The 22,334-nt window shown below is 38.1% G+C and overlaps 1 protein-coding gene across 2 annotated transcripts in view; it reads left to right on the plus strand.

Moving 5' to 3' along the window:
* The window catches only part of PRKCE (protein kinase C epsilon), a 282,503-nt gene that overhangs the window by 236,115 nt on the left and 24,054 nt on the right, over positions 1-22,334 (plus strand). For both annotated transcript variants that reach the window (XM_050314608.1, XM_050314607.1), the window contains exons 12-13: positions 17,336-17,474; positions 19,869-20,057. In XM_050314608.1, the coding sequence (XP_050170565.1) occupies positions 17,336-17,474; positions 19,869-20,057 (328 nt within the window). The remainder of the gene's footprint in view (positions 1-17,335; positions 17,475-19,868; positions 20,058-22,334) is intronic.

Consider the following 22,334-nt stretch of genomic DNA (forward strand, 5'->3'; position numbering starts at 1 on the left):
AAGCCGGAGATAATTCGGTATAACAAATTTGGTATAACTCGTTACCTCTACAGACGTTTCTCCTCTGGCTCACATATGTGGACTCTTAGTTATGGCAAACTAGTTGTCTATATAAACTCCATCTGGGGGAGATTATGCTAAAATCAAAAAATTCTGCCATATAAAATAGGGTTTATTTTTTACACAACTTATGTAATTTAGAAAGCTGTCAAGCACAGTTGTGTTTGCCTAATTGCAGCAATGGTAGCATGGAAGTATGAAAGAAAGTGTCAGGGTTAATGCTAGGGGCTGAGTGAGCAGTAAAGAGTGGAACTGTATCATTGCTAGTAAAATACTTCATGTCATCATTTAGAGTCTGAGTTGAGAAGCATACTATATTGCCCCTTAATATTTTTGTTTGCTGCACTATCAACTCATAACACAATACTGTAAATTGGCTACAGAGACTACAAAGTAATACTAATATTTGTTTCACAGTTGGGAAATGCTGAGTTTTAATATATCATATATATGCCTTAGATATAGCACAACTTCTGCAACTTCTCTCCCATTTTGTTTTAAAGGTGTTTTGATAATCTTTCTCAGACACGGATTTACTCGTATGTTTCTATTTGGAATTCAGAACGTGATAATACATAATAAAACTATGTAATAAATGTGACTGTGACATGACATGTATAGAGGAGCCACTATCTGGTGTATAAAAGACTGTTTCTTTAAAAATCATGATTCTCATTTACAGTAAAAGCTCCTTCTGACACCAGAAGAGCAAAACAATTTTACAAGGGAATTAAATTATACTCAGTGTGGTCAGTTTAAGGCTGTCAGAAGGATGCAAAGAGACTTTCTTGAACATTATAATTTAATTAAACTTTATGTATAAGCTGTATAATTAGGTTTCTTGCTAGTCTTTGCCCACATAACTATCTGGGAGTTTTAGGGGATAATTTCTGATCTTGTCAGAACATAAAATCTGGTTAGCAGATCTCTGAAGAGGCTGGGCATGTAGAAGTTACAAAGATAATTCCTCAGGCCCAAAATAATTTTTTTATATAATAGTAATTAATTGTTCAAGAATAAATAATTGTTCAAGAGCAGCCCATGTTGATCAGTAGTTTACATTATAATCCTACTGAAGATGTTATTTACATGCAGTGACTATCCAGTAAATACCAAAGGTTAGAGACTAAAATCATATTTTAGCCTCCCAAATCTTTTATTCAGAATTGTCTCTCTCTTGCGTTTTGGCTGGACTTTTGGCTCGTCTCAGTAGTCTATCTTCACAGCTGAAGGTAAATTGCTATAGCACTAACCTTGATGTTGGCAAAAGTGAATACACTGTAAATTTCCTAACTCATGCCATGTTTTATTTCACGTGTGTAATCCGTGAGTCATCTTTCCATTGCATTTATATTAATTAAAAATCATGGGGTGCCTTGTATAAGTAGATTTTAAGTGATGAAATTTTATGTTGGCACTATGTCCAAAGTAGCATTCCCAAGCACATGTTTTCTAGAGGAGATGGGGGAAGGCTGTTGCAGCTACATTTGAAACAATGCTGAAGCTGAAACTTCCTGCACATGAAAAGATTGTCTAGAAATGCTTATGCAGCTTTCTGGCAAAGGTTGGGGGCAAAAGTAATTTGATTTTGCTACAGAATCACCATTTTAAAAGTGTCTTATAAAATGTAGCTCTCTGTATTAACATGTATAACCTTTTTTAATTACATATCAAAGCAAGATTTAGAGTTGAAACCATCAGCTTCTATGACCTCTGTCTGGAAGCAACATTAGGAGTTTATTTTATGTGTAGATCAACATAAAAGGGCAAGCAACTCCAATTTTTTCAGGTATCTTCTTCATATTTTATGGACAGATAATATGCTTCTTAATTTTGCCAGAATCCCTCCACTGCAGTAATCTTCCATAACACACAATAGTAAATTGTTCATTCTACAGAATTTTGAAACAGACAAATCTATCTGTGTAACAGAAAGCTTTTAGAGGGTTGTAAGACAAAATAGATTTGACTCACAGTTTTTACAAGAATTTCTGCAGAAATCTGTTAAACTGCTGTTGACTGCTGCTGTTTTGATCCCCAGTAAATACAACAGGGTTAGAAAAGATTTTAAATGAGGACCCTACATACCCTTCCCAAGTTCAGACCATGTGATTGTTTAAAAAAGATGTTTAGACATGTGAACTATGCTACTGAAATCAGAATAGAAGCAGAAATTATTAAAATCTTTCTTCTAGTGATTCCACAGAAGCAAACAGTTTGTTGGAAGCAGCATTCTTGCTGCGTTGCATCATTTCATTTATGCTGTATGATTTATTTAGTCCATTTTGTGTATCATTACATGCACCACTCTGTGCAACGGCTTTCCGTAAAAAGACCCAAGAGATCAAACTGAGACCAAAGTGAGGTTGGGAAAAAACAGTTTCTGTACAGAAGTTCACTGCAGAGTTTTTCTTTTCTGACTAATAATGTATTTTTCTCCGTGGAAACACGATATGGAGCTTTAACAGGAGTCTACTTACTGCTAGGAGCTGCGTTTGTTCCCTGCTAAGGATACCCTTAGGAACACACGGAAGTGGATTCTGATAAATTTGTTTCTTTTATAAAAAGAAACACTGTATGCAAAAAACTTTAGCAACCCTTCTCCTTTACACTTTCTGGGCATCATAGAGGTGCAGATGGCATTGGGTAGTACAGAAGAGGCACTGAAATATCAGTTCATGCCGGGGTATTAATGGCTTGCTCAGGAAATTATCCCAGTCACCTGTGTTTGGCCATTTTGTTAACAGCCCATGTTATGGTTGCCAAACTAAAATATTTTCTTCTTTTTTTTCCCTTTTTCTTTTTAAATACCGTCTTTAAAAGTTTGCAGAGGGCATGTATAGAGTTTGCTCAAAGGAATGAAAGAAAAAGAAAATCAAGTTATAAAGTAGGTTCCAAGCATTGCCACATTTTCTGTTTTCTTCTGAATCTAATAGTGGTTCTGTCTGTTCCTGATAGGAGCACAAAATAATCAATATTGAGGATGTACATGATTTGTGCTACCTTTTATTAGCAGACTGTAATATTTTAAGAGCTCTTCATCTTCACCGTGTGTTCTCATCTAGGAGTATGTTGAAGTATGTGGTTCCTTCCCTGAGAATGAGATTTCATTAGTTTTCTTTTGATAAACAACATCATCTGAATTAAGAAGAGAACCTTTATAGCACTGAGTAGCCTTTATTGTGTGCATCTGTGCTCAGTAGGTAGATAATAAGGTTGCTCTCAGTCTTGTCGCAGTGTTCAGGCAGTCTGTTTTTCTTTATGTAACAGAACTGGACCAAAGCATGATGTTTTCTTAGTAGCTGCTGGGAATCATAGAATCATAACATATCAGATTAGAAGGGGACCTCAAAGATCATCTGATCCAAATTTTCTTGGCAAAAGCACAGTCTGGACGAGATGGCCCAGCACCCTATCCAGCTGAATCCTAAAAGTGTCCAAGGTTGGGGAAGCCACCACTTCCCTGGGGAGATTATTTCAATGGCTAGTTATTCTTATTATGAAAATTTTTCCTCTTGTGTCTAATCAGAGTCTCTCCAGCAGTAACCCATTAACGTCTGGTCTTTTCCCCATGTGACTCCTAAAAAGTGAGTATTCAACTTCTTTGTAGCCACCTTTTAAATACTGAAACATGGTGATAAGGTCTCCCTTGAACCTTCTCTTCTGAAGGCTAAGCAACCGAGTTACCTCAGCCTTTCATCATATGATAGGCTTGTATGTCTTTTGATCATCTTTTTGGTGACACCCCTGTTGATGCAACCCAGTGTCCCATTGACTTTCTTTGCTGCAGCAGCAAAATGTTCACTCACGTTGAGATGGTTGTCCACCATGGCCTCCAGATCCCTTTCCACAGAGCTGCTCCCGAGCTGGAAAGATACCACTCTGTGCTTCACTCCTGGATATGTTTTCCTGGGTGCAATACCTTACACTCGTCTTCACTGAACTTTGTAATTTTAACTCACTCTTCTAGCCTATCCAGGTCTTCATTCAGAGTGGTTCTCTTTTCCAATGTGTTCACTTGCCCACTCCGTTTGGTCTCGTCATCAGACTTTGTCAAGGTACTCTTGATTACATCATGCAGATCACTTATGAAGAAACTAAACAGCATTGAGACCAGTACTGATCCCTGGGGTCCCCACTTGTCACTAGTTGCCATTTCCAAAAGGAACTGTTTACCACCACCCTCTGGGTTCATCCTGTCAGCCATTTCCCCACTGACTACACAGTCCACTTGTCTAGACTGTAACGCCTCAGTTTCTCCAGAAGGAAGCTGTGGGAAACTGTATTCAAAGCCTTGGAGAAATGCAGGTAGACTATGTCCACCACTCACCCCACGTCAGCTGAGCAGATTACTTTGTCATAGAAGGCAGTCAGGTTTGTCACACACAATTTGCCTTTGGTTAATCCATTATGGCTTTTCCCGATCATGTGCTTCATGTGACTTGTGATAGCCCCCAGGAGGCTTTGTTCCATAACTTTCCCAGGACCTGAAGTAAGGCTGATAAGCTTGTAATTTCCTAGATCCTCCTTTTAGCCCTTCTTGTAGATGGGGTTGACATTAGACTTCTTCCAGTCTTTTGGGATCTCCACGACTTCTCAAAGATTATGGAGAACGGCCTGCAACTATGTCACCCAGCTCCCTTAACACCCTTGGGTGGATATTGTCAGGGCCCAGTAGTTTGTAGGGGTCAAGCTCCTGTAATAGTTTCCACACCAACTCCTCCTTCACTGATGGTGGGTTGGTGTTTGCGTCAACATGGATTCTTGTTCCCAAGACCAGGGGCCCAACAGTGCTGGTGAAGACAGAGGTGAAGAAAGTGTTGAGAACCTCTGCCTTTTCAGCATTGTTGGTGACTAATTCTCCTCTCCTGTTTAACAGTGGGACAGTTTTTACCTTCTGTTTCTGCTTGTTGTTTAAGTACCTGAAGAACCCTTTCCTGTGTTTTTGACATCTCTGTCCAGTTTCAGTTCGAGCTGAGCATTTGCTTTTCTAACTCCGTCTCTGCACAACCTGGCAATGCCCTTGCATTTCTCAATGGATATTCATCTGCTTTTCCAACTCTGGTACACCTCTCTTTTGGTTTTGAGCAGACTCAGAAGCTCGCAGTCAAGCCAAGGGAGTTTCTTGCTTTACCTACTTTCCTTACCATTAAAGGGGATGAACTGGCTTTGTCTTTCCAGGAAAGCATTATTGAAACACTCCAGCTCTTTTATCCTCCATGGAAGCTTCCCATGGAATCCCTCCGTAACTGAGCTCTGAGCAAGATGAAGTTTGCTCTTCTGAAATCTAAGGTCTTTGTCTCAGTACTAATCTTCAGTGTTCTCAGCCAGATCCCAAACTCCAGCAATAGCCAAGGCTATCACTGACCGAGATATTACATAGCAGGTTTTCTTGGTTTGCGAGTAACAAGTCCAGCAGCGCCTCATTCCTGGTTGGCACTTCTAACATTTGTGTGAGGAAGCAGTTCTGTACGCATTCCAGGAACATGATGGATGACATGTCAGCTGCTGTACTGTTTTTCCAGCAAATATCTGGTTAGTTGAAGTGATCCATTAAAACCAAAGCACGCTTTAAGTGACCCAAATTGATCATTTGTTTTTCATCTTGGAAGGCAAAGAAGAAATGTTTGTCTCTGGTCTGGTTGGCGTGGCTGATTCCCCATTTGGTTACAATGGCATGAACATTTCCAGTTTGGACCCCACCCGCGAAGTCCTTCAGTCACCAAGGTGGTCAGCCTGCTGCCAAAGATTCCCTTGCCTTTCTAGACAGGTTGGCCCCATGCCTCTCTGACAGGCTAGAGTCATTGAAGAATGTCCCCATATCATAGAAGCCAAAATCCTCACAAATACACCAGCCATGAAGCCAAGAAGTTGATTTGCATTATACATCTGTTTCTGGCTGCATCCTTTCCTCTAAGTGGTAAGACTGAAAGAAATATAGCTGGTACGCCAATACTTTTCACTTTCACTCTCAGGGTTCTGTAGTCTTCCGTGATTCTGGCCCAGGTTTTGGCCTGTGGTATCATTTCTGCCTGCATTCCTATTTCCGCAAGGGGAGAGTATTCTGTGTTCTTGGCAAGTTGTGGCACCCTCTCAGCAACATCTCAAACCTTAGCTCCTAGAAGGCAGCATATCTCTTGTGACTTGCTGGCTTCCAGGTGAGCACCTCAGTGACCCTTAACAAAGAGTCAACCGATAGGAGGACTCATTATTTGTTTCCACAGTATCCACTGTGTGCTACTGGTACAGTTTCTCCTTGGCTCATGGGTGTCTACATCTCTTAAAACTTCATGTGTGCTTTTGGTTGGAATGCTTGAGGATGTGGGGAATTAAGCAGAGTCCTGCTTTTGGGGGTCACCAGTGTCCAAGGTGCCTCATTCCCTATGGTGTCCACCATAGGAACACAGTTCTAAAACCACCTATCTCACCTCCATCTTGTCACCTCTAATACTGCACAGCCTTTTAACTGCTTCCTGGCGCAACAGATCATCAACCTGTGCTCATCTTTGCTCCTTTTCTCCAGGAGAAAGGTCTAGGCTCTTGTTGCAACCTACCATTCCTATTGAAGTCTCCTTCCTTACTAGTTCCACATTGGTGGAAACATCAGACATCTCAGAAGCTTTCTCTGTAGAATCACTGAGTTTAACACGACCTGGTTTTCCCTTCTTCAGTGAGTCAACAACATGCTTGGAACTGGTAATTTCCGAGGGAGATGTTGACATTTGTGTTACATTAACAAGTAAAATGTCATCTGGCATTCATGGAAGAAAAAGATTTTTCCCTAGAAAAAGAATAGGGTCAGAGCACAGGACAGGGAGGCTATATACCTTAAAATAATCTTCATTTAGTCTGACAGCAGGATGACAATGTACAGGATTAGATCAAATTCACCACCTATGCTATTGCAGCTTTGACTTTCACTTAATACTAATTTCAAAACTTACACTTGATCTTAATAGGCAGCATGGTGGAAAGATAGGCTTCCAGCAAGGGAAGTTGTTTTGTTCAGCATTGTAATTGTGAATGAAAACCCGTCTCCCTTGTTGGACTTACATCATATTAAAATAGTATTGGTCTTGTTACGCAGCGTGAGGTTGATTGACCTTTAGGGTAGGGGAAGTGTAAGGCTAACAAGCTAAATGCCATTGGAAACAACTGTCTAAGTCATAATTTCAAACTGACCTGGATTATATATCTGTGATTTAAGGAAGAAATTTGGAGATGTGGGATAAGATCCAGGGCTAAACAACTGAAAGAAAGAGACTAAAATACTTAACTTTAGTTGATTAAAGATATTCTGATCCTGTTTTTCTCTGGTGTCTTGACCTTACTGAAGTTCACTTAGTATGTAATGGAAAAAACAACCAGTTTGATAGCAAAATACAGGAAATGCCTTCAATCATGGCTGATTACAGTAGCAGCTTTTCTTCTGTTGTTTTTGTTGGGTTTTTTTTTCAGAATACTCATTCTGTGTGCCTGAAACAATGCAGAATAATAATGCTTTGGAGGCCTTTATTTGACGTGTCAAAGTAGAGCAATTAGATGTCTGGCTTTTTGATGGATATGCATGTAGGGAGTTTTTGCACGGGAGAGTGCCTTGTGACCTAAGTGAGAAAAATTAAGAATTATTAGAGGGCATAACTTAAAAACCTAGTAAATTGTATGTGTGTGTGGCAATTCCACCAGGAGTAAGAAGACAAATGCAGACAAACACAGTCTGCCTTTGTTTGACTTTCTCCTCCAAAATGGAACTTTTACAGCTAATTCGAATGAAATCTCTAGCTGGAATACAGGAAGCTGGGAAGCAGCTTATACCAAATATACACAAAGGCTCAGATTTATCTCACCTAACTTTAGGAATGCAACTGAAGCTTCCACATCAGGATCCTTCTTCTCCTGGAGTATATCTACAGTTGGTGGAGAAGGATAGGTTGCTTTAGGGAGCTATGCAACCCACATGTTCTGTGAATCATCTGCTTGAATATATCTGTGGAGATGGCCATGAGGGAGCCTGGGGCAAACCATGATACCTCAATTAAACCATAATGTCTGGTGAGATAAATCTGATCAGAATCCTGAAAATACAGGAAAGAAAATTAAAACCAGAACAAAATGTTTCAGAGCTCTAATTACTTTGATGTATAAGGTAATTTTTAAAAATTGATGATATTGTGGTGGATTAACATTATATCTTTTTATTCTGTCTTTCCTGTTATCTGTCCAAGGCAGGAATAGATCCTTGTTGGTGGTTATTAAGAGTTACAAGGCTTCATTGCTGAGATAGGTGAATGAGAACTGCTACAGAAATGCCAGATGCTACCTGGGCAAGCATGCATTTTTTGGCTCTATGTTTTTCTATTCTGCATAAGAAAACTTCACTCAAAAGTTGGGAAGAGAAGAATTTCAGTCTTTTTGGTTAGGCACAGAAACTGTATGCCTGAAACACAAGTACTCTTTTCTCTCTGTTTGCATAATTTGTATTCCATTGTTGTGATTTTGTCATCCTACCTACTAAGTCACTGAGAAAAAAAAAGCAAACCCACACTCCTTTTGGTTTCCAAAGGAAAACTTCTGAACAGATCCAAACTTAGTGTGCCTACTGATAAATTTGCTTTCTAAGGTTCTGCTAACATGTTTCCAGAATTGAGTTTTTGAAACTTGATCTGACAAGCTTTTCTAGCTTCACACCAGCCTTTCACTGTCTTTCATCAAGTGGTTTTATCAAATAACAATTAAGTATTGTTTTCTTTAAAAAGGATTATAGACATACATAGTAGGCACTTTTAGTTTGCGCTCCACCTAACCTATTGTTGTAATACACAATCTTATTTTTATGTTATTTGAGATATAAAAATAAGAGCATGAAGCATTGAACCTCACACAGTAGAATGCCGCAGTTTGAGTCAGTCCTTGGCTAAGCCTGGGGACCTCTATTGTCTCCAGTGGGATCACTGAGGACAAGGTTTATCACATTGCACATTTAGTAAAGACTTAACAGATGGGCTTTGCAGCAGAGGCTGAAACAGTAAATATCATTAGTCGTACAGATTTCACCCACCATTCTCAGCCTGAATATGCAGAGCCAGTTAAGAATTTTTCAACTACAGTTTTCAAGAAAAAAAGTTAGAAAATGGTGGTTTTAACCAATGTAGAGACAGTGAAAAGAAGGAAGAAAATCCCTGAGAGAACAGCTGGTAGCCTTAATGTCAGGACACTCAGTGGAGTGGTGGGGGAACAGGACCCACAGGCAGCTCTGTCCCTGTGCAGTCCCTGACTAGAGCACCAGGCTGGGGGCTGTTTACATACTACTTTCACAAAAAGCTTTGAGTAATTTGTGTTTTCACCCAGAGTAAAACACAAATCATTTGTAAAATCTCAAGAAGCCTTACAAAACGGGAAAATCATTTGCTATCTAGTTTGGGCACAAGTTTCTGAGGCAGATTGTTTGTCCTGTCCAACAGGCCTAATATGAAGCCAGTTCCATTCATGACAGTTCTTATTTGGTACAAAAATTCCAGGCCTGTGCACCATGGGGAGGGAGAGTTGCCACTGGGATCCTCCAAAAGGCTTATCTAAATCAGGACTTTGGCAGTAGGCTAAGCCAAGAGGCAGCATTGTAGCGCTACATCCCATTCCTGTCTCAGGGCCATGCAAAAATTGTTGCATTCCCAGGTAGCAGTCATGAAGGATGAGGTTTATAAAGCAACATGATGTGAATGAATAAGGCAGCCTTCTCTTAAAAAAGAAAGAGACCGCTCCCTTCTGTGCTTAGCCAATTTTAGAGAATGTTTTGCATAATGCGTATTTGAACTTGTACATATTTCACTTACGTTCACAAATAAAAATGTGAAAATAATAAAAAAGGAAAAGCCATACAAAGGAAAGCTGTTAAGTACAATATATTTATTTGTCTGCACATTATTTAAAGGAAACTCAGTATAATAAGATAAGCAGATCAGGCACAGCAATGTCCAAAGCTGCTACCGACAATTGTAATAAACTTTTGGTCAAAGCCATTAAAACACCATAAAAGAAATTATTTTATAGAAAATGTTTTTCTACTACCAGAAAAGTAATTGGTTTCCTTAACTGCTGGAAGTGAATATTAAACCTTTGTTCAATACGTCATTAAGACATCAGTGAACTGTTAGAACCATGTAATGCATACATTCTTTTCCATTTTGGGACCTTTCTGACCTAAAAGATTTCTCAGCGCTGAAGCATGTGATGTTATACATAGTGCAAGCCATAGTTTTGCCTTGTAACTAAGAGGACTTACAGAGACATAGGCAGCAATCATGTGTTTATCTCCCTCTGATGTCTTTGATGGGCAGATAGCAAATTGCCTTTTGTTACATCCCTCCTTCTATCTTTGCCAACCCCTTAGTCCACAAGTTATTTCTGCAAGTGGCAGGGTGATGGATGTTGTGTTATATAAGTACAGTAAATGTATGTGTTTTTAAAAGTAAACATGCCTGACAAGAGAGTGTCACTGTGGTCACATTAAAAGTCAACATTTCCCATGTATGTTTAGCCTGCTATCTGAATTTTCCCTGTTTGCTTTGATGAAATTTAATTATAGGATCTCTGGCTTTATTTGAAACCAAGTCTGTGATCTTAATTCATTCATCTGCAGTTAGCCATTATACATACTGATACTCATCAGTATAAGGTGGATTCACCTTATTCCAAACTTGGTACTGCTGAAAAGTAACAGTTTTCAAATCTGAACAGCAGATTTTTCTGTATATTGCTGCGTGTGGCTGTGCTACAGTGGTTTTATTAGGTATTGCCTTTATTCTTTGATAATATCAAGTAATGTAACAGTGACAAAAATGCGTACCCTAAATCCAGTAATTACTTAATGGGTCAACATAAAAACAAAGCAGAAAAATTCCAAGAGTTTCAGATAATCACAGGCAAAACTGAGATATCTTAGAACAACAAAAGCAGCAGAACCATTTTTGTCTCACTGTTATCTCACTCAGGTATCCCCCTACTGCCTCCCAGTTAAGAAAAACTGCTCTACTGTCATGAATCCACTCATAAGCATGAACAGTCCTATTTCTTACTCCACAGATAAGGGAGGTCACTGGTAGAACCTGATATCCAACAATGCTGTGATTATTGCATGTTTATATTCAGTAACATCAGAAAATATGAGCTCCTTCCTTCCCACAGAGCTTTTCAAAAGGAAAAAAAAAATAATATTATTAGTTTGCTTAGTGAGTACGGTTTGAATTTCCCCATTTATCTCTGATCTATTGTAGGGTGGGGAAAGAGTCTTTTTGATGAGTTGTGACTAAAATACTTAGAGCAACGAAAGAATCCCCTGGTGAAGTACAGTCCTAATATATCGTTCTATTTGTATATGGAAACTGAGATTGAGTTGGTGAGAGCTAATCACTAAAGAAGCTAACATCAGAACAGTAAAACTGTTGTCTTTTCTTTTTGATTTCTGACTAGTTCCACATAGAACTTTAGTTATCAATATTTTGAGGACATGACTGTGTTTGAGGAAATGAGACAAAGATTTTGGTGAATTTATTAGTCTTCCAGAAAATACCATTTCAGACAGTGGGCTACAAATGATGCATGAACTGTGATATTTACTGCTTGTGTCTATAATTTATGTTCAAAAAGGCCACATTAACTAAAATTATAGTGAAGAGTAAATTTGTGCTAGGTACATGAGAAACCTGATGTTGCAGATGAGCATCTGTCTCAAAAGCAATTTGGATACCACTGAGTAAGTGAGAAAGTAATTCCAGGAATGTAGATGTCTTACTTTAGTTAAATAGACAAAAAAATTCTTCTTGTTGAAATGGCTAATTGATTGAATGAGGATATTGCCTTCAGTTATGAATTTCAGTAACTCTAGTAACTACAGAATGATTCTGATGGTTTTCCAGTTTGTTGGAGGAAGTTTCCCTTTTACCTTCTGTGGTTTCTTCTGTGAACAGCTTGTCTATTTAAAGCCTGCAGTGCTGAGAGGATGTGACTTTCCCATGCAGGGGAACAATGGCAATGATTTCAAATACAGTATTGAAAGGGTTTATTGCAGTCAAAAGTCACCAAAAAAAAGGTTGTTCAGTAGTCATATTCTTTAGACTTGTGTTGCTTTCAGATCTTTCCCCATTGATGTTTCTGTAGATGTTTGGTAAGGTATAATCCTTCATTTAACTTTCATCCTCTAAATAAATATTCTTACTTCTTGTTGTTATTTTAGATAATTATTATGCTTCATTCTGTGAAATGTATATGCTTTCTAGTTTTGTTGCTCATTTAATAGTTAGAATAGAAGCAAATACATTGTAAAGTAGTTGTTTACCAGCTTGTGATCAAGTTTCTCAGCTACTTGATCTTATTCTTCAAATATGTATTTGTTTAGTCACTGATGTTTACCATGCACAAAGACTACTGCTGTAAATGTTTGGCAGACTTTCTGATCTTGCTGGTCAAACCCCATCTTGACTGTTTAATTGTCTTACTTTCAACAAGAAAATTTTGTGTTATGTAAATGACACGTGTGATACATAGGGCCATGCACACAAGGTGCTTATCTCACTGGCCAGTGTTGGGGTTCAGACTTTCAGAAGCCAGTCCTGTGAAATACTCTTCCACTGAGCCTTTGCAGGCAGCCAGGGCACTCAGTGTCTCATGGCACTCATGTGTGGAAGAAGGGGTGAACATTACGGAAGTTTTCTCACATGGTACCTGTAGTCAGCCTGCTCTTCTGTTCCAACTTGCACAAACCTAGCTGTAGTAATCCAGATTCTTTGTTGAGATCCTGCCAATCATTCCAGCTTCTGAGGTGACTGTGATGCTGGCAGGTATCCAGAAATAGAAACCAAGGCTTAAGCTTCTGTTTAAAGATTTCTGAGAATGAGGAAAAAAAAAAGAGGAAAAAAAAGGAAAAAAAACCCACAACATTTCACACAATGACTGCTCAACTGAACTGACTCTACAAAGTATGTTGGCATAAAAACAAAGGAGAGAAACAGCTTAATGTATCATTGCTGTATTCAAGCAATCTAGGCATTTTCCTGGCTTAACTGGTTAGGTTGTTTGCAGTTGCATACAAGTAATTACTCAGGTTGTAGGAACTCATTTTGTCAGACAGAGATGACTTTCTTAGTTCCAACAAAGAGAATGCAAAATGAGGAAAAAGAAGAATTTAATAGACCTTTGTCACTGGGCTATCTGACACTGTATTATTTGGTATGCTCTGATTCAGGGGTAGACAACCAGCACTAAAAACAGGAAACAAATAAAAGACAGAATGGATCAGAATGGAACGTTCTGTACAGACAATTACTTTACATTCCAGAGATTGATGGCTGTGTTCTTTTTGAGAAGTAGGGGAGAGCTGGCTGTTTCTTAGAACAGTTCTGGGGAAATATGGGTCTTTAACTAAAAGTTCAAGTTTGGAGTTTTTTCAGTGAAACTATTGCTCTGGAAAGACAAGCTTCCCTGACAACTCCTTTTCTGTTACTTCATTTATTTCCTCATCTCTGTCTGTTTTGCTTGGGGTTTTTTTCCCCTGTGAGGTATACAAAGCACATTGTTTATTCCTACTCTCTTGTATTTATTTAGTTAAGTAAGATTTCTTTTTCTCAAGTTACATAATTAGGGGGATTTGGTGGAGTTTCTTGGTTTTGGAAAGTTTTTCTGGTTTATTCTTTTAATCTGGCAACTCTAAATCAACAGAATGATTTTTCAGTGCAAGCACTTTTATGGACTATGATAATCTTGTGGGCTAGCTATGAATTTGGCACTTTGGCAGACTCCCAGATTACCTTTTAACCTCCCATATGTATGTTGATGGGAGTCATACTGCTGTTGTTTTAGCCTCTTCCAAATTTCTTTTGAAACTGTGGTGCACTTTGTGATAACAGAAATCTACTAGTATTAAATTTCATTATTGCGTGAGTAATTAAGCTGATGTCCTCAGTGCCTTCAATAGAGTTTTGAAGAGGCTTATAGGCTTCACTACACTGTTGTGGCTTGATGAAGGGGTCCGAGACGTTTTTCTTCTGTCAAGTAAGATTATAGTTTGGTAAATGGTAAAAAAGTTAAATTGACTTACACTTTTGCAGATAGGCTTAAAATGTCATTGTCAGTCTTTACAGGTAGTCAGAATTTAGTAATTAGATTCTTCCTGGTTTTCTCTTGGCTTAGTTTGTTTATTCTGGTTTGCCACTGTCAAGTTAAATTTTTATTGCTAATTTCTGTGTCTTATACAAATCCTTAAGGAAATAAAGACAATGAATGGTAAGTATCTTGTCCTTATCCATTATGTGGTGGCTTACTGTTAGTGCTTTAATTACTGTTGAGATTTCTCTTAGCTTAGGAGTTCCTTGGGTTACCAGCTGTATCTCCAGTCAACTCCATGGCTAGCATATGGGTGACATTAAATGAAACTTTAATGATCTTAGGCCCTAACAGCACCAGTGTGTCACCTGCCTGCACTGGGAAGTCCTGTGATCAGAACTAAGATGACATTTAAGAGTCTTTTGATAAACACTTAATACTACAAATAAAGGTGGATCCATTTTTATGAGCAACCTCTCAGATTTCATCAGTTCCTATCATAATTATAGGTATTATGACCTTCTTTCTAGCAGTCTGATGTGATAGTGGCTGAAAGTGGTTCCAAGATTCCATCAAATATAATAATACTTTGATTTCTTTATCTGAACATCTTGACTTTTTGAAATACAGCTTGTATTCTTCCTTAGTTTAGAAATATCCAAGATAACTCTGCATTTGGAAGGTTAAAAACTGCAGCTACAAGCTTATTTCCTTATTCAATCTGCAAGAGCCTTATCCTCTTGTACTTGATCACATTCTATTTGAGGACGCTATAGTCCCTGTCTTAATGCAGGTCTTTTGATTGTAACACTTATAATTCACTAAAAGAGAAGTTTGGGGAAGGCACATGATTTTTGGAGCAGGGAGCTTTATTTTTTTTATTTGACTTCTTTGAGGGGCACGGAGCTGTTTGCTGTGGCATTAGGTTGGACAATTCTTGCAAATCACTTTCCAGAGGTAGGAAGAAGTGATTATTTGAGGGGTTAAATAGTTCTATGCTGAGGATTATGTTGTAACCAGCTGGATCCTGGATTGTTTAGGAACTCCTGAAATGGATGACCTTAAGGAATGATAAAATAGGTAGCCTGTTCCAAGGGGCCTTATGTGGATGAGCAACTGAGGACCTACGCGGGCAGGAGTTAGGAAAGTGTGATGTAGGCCATACTGGTTGCAACAAACATTTCTGCAGCCACTAAATACTTCAGCTACATAAACCATTCTGATAAAGCTAGTTTATGTAGGAGACAGTGTTTTTACTGTTACTGAGGTAAATACGACCTTTTTTTGTTCCGTGTCAGACTTCTTTTACACACACAAACCACTTGGTAACATGTATGCAGCACAGCTTATCTCCACACACACAGTAAGTCATCCAGTGCTCCCAAGTGTCTCATTTACTGCACAGCTGTGCAATGACTGTGCAGACTTTGACTTTGACTGTGCAAGTCCACTGTGTCGCAGAAATATCTGAGTTGTGTGATGGCCTGTGTACCTGCTTAAGAAATACGTGGGCCAGCACATTCTCAAACATTTAACAAGTGTCAAAAGAAAAAAAAAAAAAGAAAGAAAAAAAAGAAAATCCACATACTGAAATTGGAGTGAGAGGGAGAAAAGAACATTTCTTGGGAAATCCCAGCATACTGTAGCCTTGGACGTGTTTACAAAACTCTTAACATAATGCAGCCTTGGAAGGGCTGTTTAATCATTTCATGTAGGTGAATGCTTCCACCACATTATGGTGCCTGTGGTTCTAAAGTCTGGAGTCTGATAAGAGACATTTCTCTGAAAGAAATCCTCAGAGTAAGGTAAAGACTTCTCATCCCTCGCTCAGGTCAAATTTTTTACCATAAAGGATTTTTGCGAAAAAAATCTCCTTATATCTTTTCATAGGCTTTTTGGGTGAAATGTGTTTACAGAGTCTGGCAAGGAATTTTATTCCTCTTATCTGATTTAGAACTTGCCTACACACATACTCTTTTTTTCATCAATTCCATCTATAGATATTGCTGTAATTATTCTACGAAAAACAGTTCTGGTCTGAAAGCGGCCATAAACTCTCCTAAAGACGTGTGTTCTGCTTTTGATTCTCACCTCTTTATTCATTCATACATACAATGCCTTCATTTATTACTATGTATTTTTAATACACAGCAGAGGTACCTAAAAGCCTAGACAGAAATATAAAAATAAAGTGGTCCATGCAATACAAGTGGGATGTTTTGCATTTCCTTTATGTTCGCTTTATTATTTCTACATGATGAATAATTTTTAATTATGGGATTTTTTTTCATGAGAGTGAGAGATCTTTTATACACTGACTTTCCAGATGCTTTTGTAGTTTAATTTAGGGCAAATGACAGGTAAGTTAGATGGTACTTATCATCCATTGTGTTGGAACATTCAAAAACTGTCAATGGTATATTTGGAAAATGTGCAGAGGGCAAGACAGGAAAGGTGGATATCCTTTTCTCAACCTTTTTTTGACCTTACCCAATTTAATAACTGAAGAATTGTCTGGTTTTGACAAAAGACATTTTTTACAACAAGTGATCAGAAACAGCTGCTGTGTTGTTTAACAATGAATGCAAAATATTCCTGTGAGATTATTTTTGAACAGGTTTAAACTGCAGAAAATAATGCTCCCAAAGATGGGAATGTTGTTTTTCATCCTCTCATTGCAATCTCAATTTTTAATTGCTAGTATACATTAGGAATCCAATTAAAATAATCCAAGTTTGAAAGTACCTATTAATTCAACCCATATGATAGAGTACAGATAAATTGGTGATCCATACTTTGTGCAAAAAATAGAGAATGGCTTCACTAGACATTGTTGACCTATTTCACATTGGCAGAATGTTAGATTTGTGGCAAACAAGAAACTGAGATATTTTCCAAACATTTCTGATACTGTCTTGGATACACCTATGCTTTCATGCAGCTAAAGAGAGTAAAGGCCTAGTTTGCAAAATGCTTGTAATTACCTGCTTCTTTATTTTATTGCCTTTAAGTAGGTCTATTTATTGACTGCTAGCAACTTTTCCTGCACATATGTGAAGGACAGTTTCTCAGTGGTGTTTGTGAAACCATTTATTTTTCGTATTCTGTAGTTTATTATGAAATTCAAGAGCACGTGATCAAAATTTGAGAGTTGATTTAATTTGAGGCCTCTATATTTCAGGGACCTGAAACTGGACAATATTCTTCTGGATGCAGAAGGCCACTGTAAACTGGCTGACTTTGGGATGTGCAAAGAAGGGATTCTGAATGGAGTGACCACCACAACCTTTTGTGGCACGCCTGACTATATAGCTCCAGAGGTATTTTTTTGCACTGCACTAAGAGTACAAATATTGTCATTTGTCAGACTGTTACATTTTAGACATTTTAGACTGTACTTTTAGACACTCTTTACATGTAGGTGAAAACAATAGAAGATGGCAGACTAGACTCTGCTGCAGTTTCACCTAGGTAATCTTGCGGAAATTGGTTACTCTACTGTTAACAAGAATATCATGATGATGGGAGTGACAAAGCACGGTTTTTCTATTACTTGTTTCTCTGAAATTGAAAGTATTTTTCTCCGTTTGATCATTTCTGACTCAGCATCATTGTGATGATTTTTAACAGCCTTTAAGGTGCTACATGCAACTGAGTATTGCTGCTTCAGCAGTCTTTAGTAGTTATAAAAATGTTTTTATTTTTTAATGAGACTTAGAAGGGCATGTTCATAGAGAAGAGATCATATGTTTGGTGTCATTTTGCCTAAAGTCTTTGTGTGAATATAATTTTTGTTCTTTCTTTAAAATATCTGTGAGTAAAATATACTATGTATGAGGTACTTCTCATTATATGGAGAAACATAAATTATCCACTTGCATAGAAAGATAGAAACTTTGGATGCTGCATATCAGTTGGCCCCATTTCACGATGTCTAGTGCATAAAAGAAATGGCTGAGAATAGTTCAAATTTTACATATCCTAGATTTTAATATTACGCATTTCAAAATGCCTAAAATGAGTCGACATTGAACAGTTAGTCTGCTAGGCAGACTTTGATCAGTTTAGTTAGTAAACTGTACATCTTTCCATTGAAAATTCAGTGTGCTGGTTTAATGTTAAAGTGTCATTGTTTGGTCTTTCATCAGCCATAAATTTGCAGTGAGGAAAAAATGCAATTTATTATTTGTTAGAGGCAATAAATCATAAACCCATAGTGTTAGTGTTCCCAGCTGTCAAACCTTGGTAGCACAACTGATAAGGTGTGAACCGTCTCGAAACTATCATAATATAAATGTGTGTCTTACAGAGTTTGAAAAGTAATCCAGCACTAAAAGGAAATAAATACCAGCGTGATGGTTTTGGTTTTGTATGAATTCTTTTCTGATTCAGTATACTAACTGAGTCTTTGGCAAATTCTTTGAAAATTATTACTGGAAATAAAGCACTAATAAGACCCCAAGAATGTTTACATGAAATCCTGGTTTCCCTGGAGTCAGTACTCAGGCTTCTGATTTGTCATGTCAATTGCAGAAGTTTATGTCCTTCTTCTATTTCTCTTGCATCATGGTGATATGTTTCAATTTCCTGTTCTTTAGCAATGTTTGAGTTCCAAAGAGTGCCCAGAACACTGGAAAAGTATACTTTTGAAGAGTACCATTTTCTGTGTTTAATGGCTGTAAAATTTAATTTCCATTCAATGAAGAATGCAGTTGGGATCCAGACCTCTGTATCCAGAGTTCAACTCATTTCTGTTTTTATGTTAAGACTGAATTTGGTTTTATGTTAGTCTTGGTTCCCAAATACAGCTCTAAGCTCACAAGGTTCACCACAGGGCTTCTGACTGTAGCATTAAGTGTTGTGTAGGAGGTGGTGGATTTGTTGCTCATTCCAACTCATTTTAAGGCAGTCAGCTTTACCTTAAACAGGCACCCACTCTACTTTCCCCAGTCCCCTGTCATGCTGAACCATTGCAGCCAAACTGCAACATTCTTTTGAGTGAAAAGGAGCCAAGAACTAAAACTTGTTCCTTGTACAACACAGGTCTTATAGTAGTAAAAGTAGTACAATAAAATTCCATTGTCCTAACCTACTACTCCCTACTAAAGGTATTTGCTACAAGGTTGAACTTCTGCCACGTGAAAAGTTGTAGCCAGTTTTTCTGAGACCAAGTGCAATTAAAGTGAGTCCTACAGCCATGTATTGTACAGTGGTTTAATGATGTAAAAAGAACTTGAACAAAAATGCTTTTGTCTTCCTTCAGCCCTACCTAAAGGACAGGAATAAATCCCTCAGATGATCTCTGTGCAACATTACAAGCTGGCTCAGTTTGTTTTGTTCAAGATAGAGACAAGGAAATGTTTCAAATTTTCCACCAATCTGTTTTGTATATGTGATCTTTTTCCCCTTATAGCGTGACCTGCTTTAAACAGTTTGGAAGGATATGCAGCTCTTTTGCTCATGAGCATAGTCTTTTACTCAGGGGACTGATAAACTCAGTCAGTACTTCTGAGAACAACATTGCTTTGACACTTAGCTGTGTTAGGGCAAATTGCATGGCTAGGAGACCCTGCCTGCTGTTACTGAAGTCGGTGTGGGATTTAGCCTTCTTAGGCACGGGGGAAAGAAGGGATGTATCATGTTGAAACAGCAAATGTGCAGCCAAGAGTGTTGTCTAACTTCTCTGTTCAATGCAATCTCTTTTTCTGTGCTAGATCCTCCAGGAGTTAGAATACGGTCCATCAGTGGACTGGTGGGCTCTGGGTGTTCTCATGTACGAAATGATGGCTGGTCAACCCCCCTTTGAAGCTGACAATGAAGACGATCTCTTTGAATCCATCCTTCATGATGATGTATTGTATCCAGTCTGGCTCAGTAAAGAAGCTGTCAGCATTTTAAAAGCAGTGAGTCTTCCATTACTTGCTTTCCTCCTCCTCCTCCTTTTCATGGATTTTTTGGGTGTTGGTTTGTTGGTTTTTTCCCTTGATTAAAATTGAATTTGCCGAAAGTTGTTGAGAGCAGTCACCGCTGGGAGTTCAAGCACAGTTCAGAGTGCCACTGTTAGGATAATGGGGCCTGGGATAAATTACACCGCTTGTGGGAAAGGAACAGAATGTTTGTATTCCACGCAGTTGTACACTGTATAAATCTGTGTACTGCAGATTCATGTTTCAGGGAAAACCCAACCAGCTAGAACTGTGCTATCACTTTGACACTTTATATGCTGCATGTTCAGTAGAGAGGGGGAAGAGCTACATAATTAAAGAAACAATGTTTTTTATTTAACCCACTTGTAAAATTTCCTGTCCCTTTGCCTTTCTTCCCCTGTCATCAAGATGGGTTGAAATGAAAGCCCTTAATTTACAGCTGCATGCCCTATTTTATAGTTCATGTAACACTTTGATAAGCAGTCTTACGTTAGTGTACTTGTTTCTGCTCTGGTTGGTGTTTTTCAGTATGACTAGTGACTTGACAGAAATGTGTGTCACTAAATGCCACAATTTTTTAATCAAAGCATGTCACTGGCAACTTCTGCTTTAAGACTATCTTTCTTAAGTCAGGTTTGCTTCATTACCGTAAAATGAAATAAATCCTTTCTTCTGTGCTAGTATCATCCTAAAATTAAAAACAAAATAATAGAGAAGCAGTATGCCAATTCCCATAGTCTGAAAACCTGAGGAGGATTTCTGGCTTAAAAAATAACTTGTTTTTTATTCCATTTTTCCACCTTCTTTAAACTGGAAAATTTCTACCTTTCCACATATTTTTCTTTCAGCATTTAGAATAAGGGAAACTTTCAATTAACAGGGCAGCTGGTAGTTTAAAGTCCTGCAGAGCTCTTCATACAGGGTTACATTTTGAAATTGTATATAAAATTTGAACAAATTCCAATTTTAATGCCAGTGTGCAGGTAACACATTCTGCAGAAATGCTCATCATGATCTTTTCATGAAAGTAGCTCTAGGCTCCTTCTGGCTGAGTGCGAAAGATGCTCTAGAAGATGATTCGAAGAAGAAGTCAAAGTTAACTTCTCTGAATTGTTTGCTGGAACATCTCCTTTGCTGCATTCACTGAAATGAAAAAATGGAGGATTTATTAATACTTCTCCCCCCGATAGCTCTCTGATTACTCTTTATTAGCTGACATGATACTTTCGTGGGTCCATTTTTGTTTCCAGCCCCTTTGACTATTTTACTTCAGCTTTAAAATGTATGGACTTGAGCTGCAGAATTCAGGTTGATATCCAGGGTACGGAGGTTATTTTGGCGTATTACAGAGAAAGGGTCACTGTCAGTTTTCACATCTGAATTTCATTTTAGTCCAGGAGGTTTTATGTAGTGTTTTTGTTTCACTGTCTGTGAACAGATTGTGTTTTCACAGTCTGTAAGATCTGTTCCTTTGCCATCCACAGGCTTCTTGAGTGAATCTACATTAATTGACCTTTCTATTATTCTGAGTGATGGAAGTATTTGTTGGAGGAGAAGATTTAACGGATAACTCTCTGGGTTAAGTGTGCAGTAGGAGAGCCATTGTAGCTATTGGGAGAAGGTATTTGTTGTACAAAGGAAAGAGAGAAATAGATTCAACAATCAGAGCCCTACCATGTTACCTCATTGGGAGTGCAAATAGTGAGATGTCCTAACTGTTAATGTTATACAACTCCTTCATTAACCACACACAAATGCAGACATAGAAGTGGACTGTGGGTGAAAGCTATGTATTTTTCTGAATATAAGTGCCAGGGTGTTAATCCCTCTAATTTCTTTTGAAGCTGACTTTGCTATAAATTTTTATGAGACTAATTTCCTGGGTCTACATTTTGATAGTAGGCATGGTGGTTTGTATCTTGCTGTAGTCATAACAATTTTTTATTTTACATCTTTCTGTCTGAAGTTAATCCTTAATGTCACTATAATCCTTAAAAAGAGATTGCATCCATTAAATAGATTTGCATTATAATAATAGATTATTCCTCATTGGGCAAGATGTCTTCATGGGCATAAATTGATACCATTTAATGGAGCTGTGGCAGTTTACACTATGAAAAGAACAGATTTCCTTACCTTTAGCAACCTGCTGTCTATGCATCTGTGGTCTAAAACCTGTTTGAAACTTGTGTTCTTCACCTTATCCTTGTCCACATTTTGTTAAATGAAGAACAGGAAAAAGAGAGGAAAGAA

The sequence above is a fragment of the Myiozetetes cayanensis genome, unplaced genomic scaffold (assembly GCF_022539395.1).
Source record: "Myiozetetes cayanensis isolate MyiCay16 unplaced genomic scaffold, myiCay2020 scf2-11, whole genome shotgun sequence".
In the NCBI taxonomy this organism is placed as follows: Eukaryota; Metazoa; Chordata; class Aves; order Passeriformes; family Tyrannidae; genus Myiozetetes; species Myiozetetes cayanensis.